This window comes from Octopus bimaculoides, chromosome 5, assembly GCF_001194135.2.
Source record: "Octopus bimaculoides isolate UCB-OBI-ISO-001 chromosome 5, ASM119413v2, whole genome shotgun sequence".
In the NCBI taxonomy this organism is placed as follows: Eukaryota; Metazoa; Mollusca; class Cephalopoda; order Octopoda; family Octopodidae; genus Octopus; species Octopus bimaculoides.
Window position 1 is genome coordinate 25,909,310 of NC_068985.1, and position 8,774 is coordinate 25,918,083.

General features: G+C 35.5%; 1 protein-coding gene across 1 annotated transcript in view; it reads left to right on the plus strand.

The window, feature by feature from the left end:
- The window catches only part of LOC106874950 (DNA-dependent protein kinase catalytic subunit), a 185,220-nt gene that overhangs the window by 87,192 nt on the left and 89,254 nt on the right, over nt 1–8,774 (plus strand). The window contains exons 42-46 of the mRNA XM_052968027.1: nt 748–812; nt 3,463–3,544; nt 5,070–5,197; nt 6,381–6,588; nt 8,051–8,244. Of these exons, the coding sequence (XP_052823987.1) occupies nt 748–812; nt 3,463–3,544; nt 5,070–5,197; nt 6,381–6,588; nt 8,051–8,244 (677 nt within the window). The remainder of the gene's footprint in view (nt 1–747; nt 813–3,462; nt 3,545–5,069; nt 5,198–6,380; nt 6,589–8,050; nt 8,245–8,774) is intronic.

Consider the following 8,774-nt stretch of genomic DNA (forward strand, 5'->3'; position numbering starts at 1 on the left):
TTGGCATGGGTGCCAGTCGTCGAATTTGGTTCGATTTCGATTTCACTTGCCTAAACAGGTTTTTGCAAGCGGAGTTTAGTGTCCAATGAAGGAAAGGTACGCATAAGTGGGCCAACTACACCCCTGGCAGAGGCCTCGGATTATGGTCTCACTTGGCTTGCCGGGTCTTCTCACGCACAGCATATTTCCAAAGGTCTCGGTCACAAGTCATTGCCTTGGTGAGGCCTAATGTTCGAAGGTCGTACTTCACCACCTCATCCCAGGTCTTCCTGAGTCTACCTTTTCCACAGCTTCCCTCAACCGTTAGGGTGTGGCACTTTTTCACACAGCTATCCTCATCCATTCTCGCCACATGACCATACCAGCTCAATCGTCTCTCTTGCACACCACAACTGATGCTTCTTAGGTTCAACTTTTCTCTCAAGATACTTACACTTTGTCGAGTATGCACACTAACATTACACATCCATCGGAGCATACTGGCATCATTCCTTGCGAGCTTACACATGTCCTCAGCAGCCACGGCCCATGCATGAGTTTCTCTGATGTAATTCCACTGAGAAAAGAAGACATTTGTTCACTTTCTGGCAGCAATCGCCAGTCTTAAAGACTGTATAAAAAGTAAACTGCTTCTTTTTCTACTTATCTCTCCTTAATTTTATTTACTTTTATTATATAACTAAACTGAACAATTACCAATAATTTATATATGTATATATATATATATATATTTTTTTTTTTTACTAGGTCTCTCTCTTGGATCTGCTTCCTTTCCTGTCTGTTTCACCTGAGCCACACAACTCTCGACTAAGGTATAGTTCTCTTCTTTTATCATCAATACTAACCTCTCATTATCGTATGCTTTTCTTTGCTTGATTAAATGTTTTGTATTGCAAAAAAAGGTAACACATATAATATTCACTATGATAAGGACAGGAGAAACCATATAGTCTTTCCACTGGTGATAGTGGTGGCAAAATGCAAGACACACAAAGAAACAATATTTTTTAGTGCTTCTTTTGACAGCAATAAACACATGCACTGGTTCTCTTTCACTTCATTTATTTTTATTTAGTCATCTAAAGTGGCAAGTTGGCTGAATTGTTAGTACATCAGATACAATGCACAGCAGAATTTCTTTCAACACTTAATCTTCTGAGATCAAATTCCACTGGGTTTAACTGCGTTTTTCAACATTTCAAAGTTGATAAAATAAGTATAATTTGAGCACTGGGGTTGATGTAATTTACTTAACCCCTCCTACTAAAATTGTTGACCATGTGCTAAGATTTAAAACCATTATTATTAGTCAACTAGTTTACCATTTCACCAATTAACTAATCAATTGTTTGATTAGCAGTTTTGATCAGATGTAAACATTAGAAATCACAGTCTCAAAATTGATGGTTTCTATAACCTTTTATTCCTATAAATAATTAAATAATTTATATCTTTTATTTATTTATCTATTTTTGATATATGTATAAAACATTCTACCTAATTTGAGTAGTAAAAAGCAACTATGAAGTTAATCATATTTGGTCTTTTTTTTTTTCTGTTTTGTTTTTGTTCAAATTTCTGATCCATTTTTATCATTCTCATATAATTCTTATTTTGATTTCTTATTCATAATTCTTTTGCTCACACCTGTAAATCATTTAAACATTGGTAGAAGTCTAATACAGCTGTATCCATCGCAATTATTCTACCTGTTTATGTTCAAATTGGCCAGATCCAGCCTCTCATACCTACCTACTAAGTCATTCTGAAAATAAACAATCACATCATCAATATCTCAAAGCTATGGTTAATTCAAAATAATGTGAATGAATAAGCATTTCATTTTACAGAGTAAGTGAATGCTAAAGAGTTAAAATTTTTGCTTTTTAATGCTCATATAAAGTAAGTTAAGTTTGTTTCACTACCGCGTGGTTCCAGGTTCAGTCCCACTGCATGGTACCTTGGGCAAGTGTCTTCTACTATAGCTTTGGACTGACCAAAGTATTGCAAGTGGATTTGGTGGACAGAAACTGAAAGAAGCCTGTCTTATATATATCTATGTGTTTGTCTTTGTCCCCACTCACCACTCATCAACCAGTGTTGGCGTGTTTATGTCTCCATAACTTAATGTTACTTCAAAAGTGACTGATAGAATAAGTACCAAGCTTTGAAAAATATAAGTACTGGAGTTGATTCTCTAAACTAAAAATTCTTCAAGGTGGTGCTCCAGCATGACCACAGTCTAATTACTGAAACAAGTAAAAGGTAATTTCCAATATGTTAAAGAAATTATATTTTGGAGATTAAAGTTGTAAAACCTGTACAATACAATTCTATATTTCCTAATATTTAAATTTGATAGTAAAAATTTATAAAAATATATAGACATAAAAGTTATTTCTTAGTGCTTCTTGAACTTTATCATGACCCTCATTTTTCTAATACAATATCATTGTCATCTAGTCCCAAGGCATTCCAACTGTGACCATCCCATCTTGTTTTCAAGCATAGTGTACTCTTAACTACATTATCTAATATCTCCATTTATTTTTTAAATAGTAGGCTATGGTTTGAGTGAGATTTGGCTGTTGTTTTTTAGCAAATTGAACGACTATATAGAGGCTACTTGTCTTTTTAAAGCAATCTGTTTTTTAGGTGGTTTCCCAGCATCACCCACTGCTCTGGCCGGAAGCAATAACGAAAAAATAGATATTTATATCCAATATAAACAACAAAGTAATTAAGTAATTAGTACAATCAACAACTCAAATAATGGTTTTACCATACCACATATTACAATAGTAACTAAAGGAAACACATCATCAGAAGTTAGAACAAGTCTCTAATCAAACTTCTTAAATCAATCAACTACATTAAACAGACACAAATACGAAACACAAGATATACATTTTCCACCAATACAATCACCTTAATGCCATATTTCCAACAAATACTATAAAAGCAATAGTGATATGTATATAAAAATATGTTTATGTATTTCTTTTGCCAGATTCCTGATATCAAATCGTATGTTGAAATTGTTATATTTCAGGATTGTTTCTTTCTCCCTCCCCACAAATAAACACAAGCACTACATTCTTGTTCTTCGCTTCTGATTTATTCTTATTCTTACTTAAGTGTCCTTTATCTGAAATCTTTCATCACACATCTTGTGACCTCTTCAGTGACCCTTCATCCCATGTGTCTTCTCCTGTTCTGGAGAGTCACTGAAGAGGTTGAAGGATGTGTGACGAAAGATTTTAGACAAAGGACATTAAAATGAGAACAATAATAAAGTTGAAGTGAAGAACAATTATACAGTACATGAGGCTATTTGGTGGGGGGGGGGGGGAAATGAGCAGCCCAGAATATAACAGAATATAAAAATAATATTATAAGAATTATAAAAAAAGTTATTTCAAGCAAATTTTATGAGCTAAATGTATGATTTTTGTTTTTCAGAACCAATTTAGAGAAATTTTTAAAGGATAAATCTCGACCAGAAACTCTTCTCTATGATACCTATATCAGTTTGCTAGATAAGGTTTGTTATCACTCCTAATACCTCTTAATATTACACTGGGCTTACAGCAGCAATCTAGTAGAATTGTAAACATGCTGGGCAAAAAACTTAGCAGCATTTTGTCCATCTTTATGTTCTGAGTTCAAATGCTGTCAGGGTCGACTTCGCCTGATGAAATTGACTTACATCCTCCCCCGAAATTGCTGGCCTTGTGCCAAAATTTGAAACCAATCACTATTATCCTATCATTATTAATCTGTTTTATTTACCGTCCACTTTTATCATCAGTGTTTGGGTGGTCTTCATTACAAAATTATTGAAAGCATTTTATTTTGTATTTGAGAAGTAAATTCCTGCTTTTGGAAATAGGAATCAGAACATTTAGGAATGTTACATGAGATGGGTTTCAGTATTATATGTTGTTGTTGGCACTCCGTCGAGGGTTCCAGTTGATCGGATCAACGGAACAGCCTGCTTGTGAAATTAACGTGCAAGTGGCTGAGCACTCCACAGACACGTGTACCCTTAACGTAGTTCTCAGGGATATTCAGCGTGACACAGTGTGACAAGGCTGACCCTTTGAATTACAAGCACAGCAAAAACAGGAAGAAAGAGTGAGAGAAAGTTGTGGTGGAAGAGTACAGCAGGGTTTGCCACCATCCCCTGCTGGAGCCTCGTGGAGCTTTAGGTGTTTTCGCTCAATAAACACTCACAACGCCCGGTCTGGGAATCGAAACCGCGATCCTATGACTGCGAGTCCACTGCCCTAACCACTGGGCCATTGCACCTCCACAGTATTATATATTCTAAAATCAAATATGATACATAAAAGTCTTCCTCAAGAGCAACATACAAATTTGTATTTAACTGTTTTAGGGGTTGTCACAGCTGAAACCTATTACCCAAAGGGTTTGATGGTTTACATCCCATCATTTGTTCTATACTGTGTTACCAGAAGAGTCAAATATTATCCTCTGACTTGGTTCAGTTATCTATAAATAACATCAAAATGAAACAGCTTTCAATTTTGAATCCAAATCCACCCATTGGTTGAGTTTAGAGTGAATTGTATTCTACTAGGCTGACAACCCTTAGAAACATTACATGAGAATAGGGTTCAGTAATTCCCAACAGCTCAGTTAGTGAACATCCTAGACATCCTTAATTTCAGTTTTACCTTAAAATTATGAAAATGTTACAACTTTACAGAAGTTTGACTTCTAAACTTATCCACAAAGGAAAAAATAAAGCATTCACTTAGTAAACGATTTTTAACTCTTAAGCCCTGTACTACAAGTAATCACTAAGTTCTGAGTCACACAACCACAATTCAAACAGTGTTGTTGTTTGGGGCTGAAAAACAAAAATTCAAGAGTTTAGGAAAGTAGATTTACATGAAAAAAATATAGTTTATAAACACTTACAGCTGAAGGAATATTTTTTCATCTACAGTAATTTTATTTCATTTCTTTTGTTGAAATTTTCAATTTCTAACCTTGCAAAATTTGTGCTGAAGCGGTTGGTAGCTTGATATTATTATTTTCAGATTTTATTTGCATTGAAAAAAAGTAAAAGTAAAATGTTGCTTGAACTTGTAATTGAAATTTACTGTCAAGAAGAGAAACACTGCCATGAAAAAGATATTCATAACTGTTTAGAGACTTTCATCAAAAGGTAAATATAATCTGCATTTGTGACAATTTTGATGATCTTGTGTAATGATTTACTCAATCAACTAATTTAACATGACCACCTGGTCCATGCATGCCTTTGAGAGAATCCTTTGTCACTGTACTTCTCTCACACTTCATACATCTCCATATTTCCTGCTCTACCTTACATGTTTATTGTATGGCTGCTCTCCTCCTTTCTTGTACTGCCACTTATTACCTCTTCTTTCCTGAGCCACAGTTATTCTTTCATCTCCCCCACCCCCCACCCCGCTACCCTTGTTCAATTCACTGTATTCACCTCTGCACTCATCTCTTCTCTCACTCTCTAATGAACTTATGCATCCACCCTTCCTAAATTTTTGTTCATATTCTCTCTTATGCTCACCTTACAGCATTGTCTTTCCAGCCACCCACCTTTATGTGATGCAGGGTAGCCATGTACATATCCTTTGTAGCCAGACAGCTGTCCCTCTATCAAACATAAACCACTCAACTCTTGTCATAAAGCCACCCCACCCCTATCTGCACAACTTCACTCAGTTGAGGGTCTTTTTCCTTCTCTTGGGAGTTACTTGGCAACCTCACTATTGTCAATGTCACAAAAAAAAAAGCACTCAGTACACTCTGTAAATTGGTTGGCATCAGGGGAACGGAGGAGGCTTGCAGCCATAGAAACCATGCCAAAACAAACATTGGAGCTTGACACAATCATCTGGTTCATTGGATCCTGTCAAACCTTCCAACCTATGCCCGTATGGAAGGCAGTTGTTAAATCCTGCTGATGATGATATTTAAATATGTCTGTATGTATATGTTTGCATCATCATCATCATCATCATTTAACATATTTTCCATGCTGGCATGGGTTGGACAGTTTGACAGGAGCTGGCCAGGCTGAAGACTGCACCAGACTTCTGTGTCTGATTTGGCATGGTTTTCACAGCTGGATGCCCTTCATAGTGCCAACCACTTTACTGAATGGATTGGGGGCTTTTTATATAACACCAACAGGTTAAATGAAACTTTTAGAGGTAATGTTGCATAGAAGGATACCCTTCATGACACAAACCCTGTTAGTTGCCTCTTACAATATGCAGGCATATGGTATATGCATGCTAAAATCGTTACAAGTTAATTTCAAAATTCAAAATTAAGATCCAATCAATATTTTTTTCCTATTTCAGGATTTCTTTACTTGATCAAAAGTCATATGTCCAAATACCATTTGATTTGTTCTTGAAGACTCGGAGTCATACCAACAATTTCCGTAAATTCGTAATCAAGAAAGTTTGCTTACCCTTTCTAAGAAATATGTCGAAAATTCCATTTGTTGAATTTCTTAAATCAAATATTCCTGCCATTGTGAACATCGTTGAAGCTGAAATCACACAAGTAAGTTCCCTTGATTAATATTTAAAAGTTAAACATTTTATAGGCATAGGTATGGCTGTGTGATTAAGAAACTTGCTTTGCAACCACGTGGTTTCAGGGTTCAGTCCTGCCGTATGGCAAGTGTCTTCTACAATAGCTTTGGACCAGCTAAAGTAATCCAATTTAGCAAATAATTGCATAATGAGTCAAAAACAAGATTCTTTCATCTTTTACTATACACCGTAAATTCAGATGTTGATGTGGGATAAGATGCTTGCTTTCCAACCTCATGGCACCTTGGGCAAGAGTCTTCTATAACCCTGAGCTGACCTGGGCCTTGTGAGTAGATTTGTGAGATGGAAACTGAAAGAAGCCCATCAAATATGTGGGGGTGGGTTCTTTGTGTTTGTGTTTCTCCACCACCACCACTTGACAACCAGTGTTGGTTTGTTTACATCCCTGTAACTTAATGGTTCAACAAAAGAGACTGATAGAATAAGTACCAGGCTTTAACTGCAGTTGATTCATTTGACTGAAACCCTTCAAAGTGGTGCCCCAGCATAAACACAATCTAGTAACTGAAACAAGTGAAAGATAAAGGATTCATTTTATTCTTTAACATTCAGATTACTCTGTGAAAGTTAATACGTATTAATTCACATTGTTTTGAATTAATCAAACATTATCTTGTAACTTTGAGATTTCAATTATATCATTGTATATTCTTAGAATGATATTGTAAGGCAGATGTAAGAGGCCTGATTCCGACAGGTTGAACATAGAACAGGTAAAATATTTGGGCCAGATATGGCCTGTTTAAATACTAAAGGGTTAAAACTGAGTGTCACATCTATATTGGGGTCAGTGTAATTGACTATATATATATATGACCCTCTCCTTCCTGTGAGTAATTTTGTGCCTTTGTTAAAAATTGTTAAGTCAAATAGAAAGGCAGTGAGCTGCTAGAATCATAAGAGCATCAGACAAAATGCCTGGTGGTATTTCTGACAAGTTTTTTACATTCTGAGTCCAAATTCTGCTGAGGTGAAATTTGCCTTTCATTTCTTCAAGGTCAGTAAAATAAAATATCAATCAAGTATTGGGATCAATAGAACTGATTTGCCCTCTCCCCTCAAACTTGCTGGCATTGTGCCAAAAGAAAAAAAAAGAATTATTAAATCAAATAGAATTTAAAAAAAAGATAAGGACAATTAGGGTACACAATTTATTGCGGGGTGTACTCCCTCCCCTTACTGCATCTTCTGCTGCTTAATCCCCTGCCCTCTTTGTTTTTATCTGTTTCCTTGTAATCAAATTGTATTACATTTATATGTAAATTTTAGAAAAATTCTGTGCTGTTGACTCTGCATTGTAACTTATTATAGAACTTTAAAGTTATACATCAAATTCAGATTCAGTATAATGCAAAATGCATCATCATCTAAATTGTTTTTTTCTGTATGCAACCCTCTATGTATTTCAGTTGTCAGAAGACCTTATGGAACAGCATTTGACTGACAAAATGTGTTGCTTTCAAATTTTGGAAATTATGTACAGAAGTATGGATGTGAAAGAACTGAATGGCCCAGGCTCTGAAGTAAACTTTGTCTACTGCAAAGCACAAAATATTGAAGCACAAAAGATTGTTGGTAAAGAATTAACCAAAGTCATTACAAGGTAAAAGCACATTCACAATTATTATTTTAGTGCTTCAGAATTTTAATATGTTTTCTTTTATCTTTTTTGTTTTTTGTTGTTCTAAAATCACAATAAAACACCCACATCTGTTTTACTGTCATTTTACCAAACTGCCTTTAGTTATTTAGTTGTTTCGGTTAGATGCTCTTCCTGCTATTAACTACCAAACCATAAATTCACTCCTGCCAGTTAGGCACTTTGAAGCTCATAGAATATTTTGCTTTACCAGCTGAATTTTTGAGAAGTTCACTTTGCAACCAAGTAGTTTCAGATTCAGTCCTTCTGTGTGGCACATTGAGCAAGTGTCTTCTACTATAGCCCTGGTGTAACCAATGCCTTATAAGTGAATTTAGTAGATGAAAACTTCACAAAGCCCATATGCGTGGAATAAATAAATATTACATTTGACAGAATAATCATCATCATCATCATCATCATCATCATCGTTTAACGTCCGCTTTCCATGCTAGCATGGGTTGGACGATTTGACTGAGGACTGGTGAAACCGG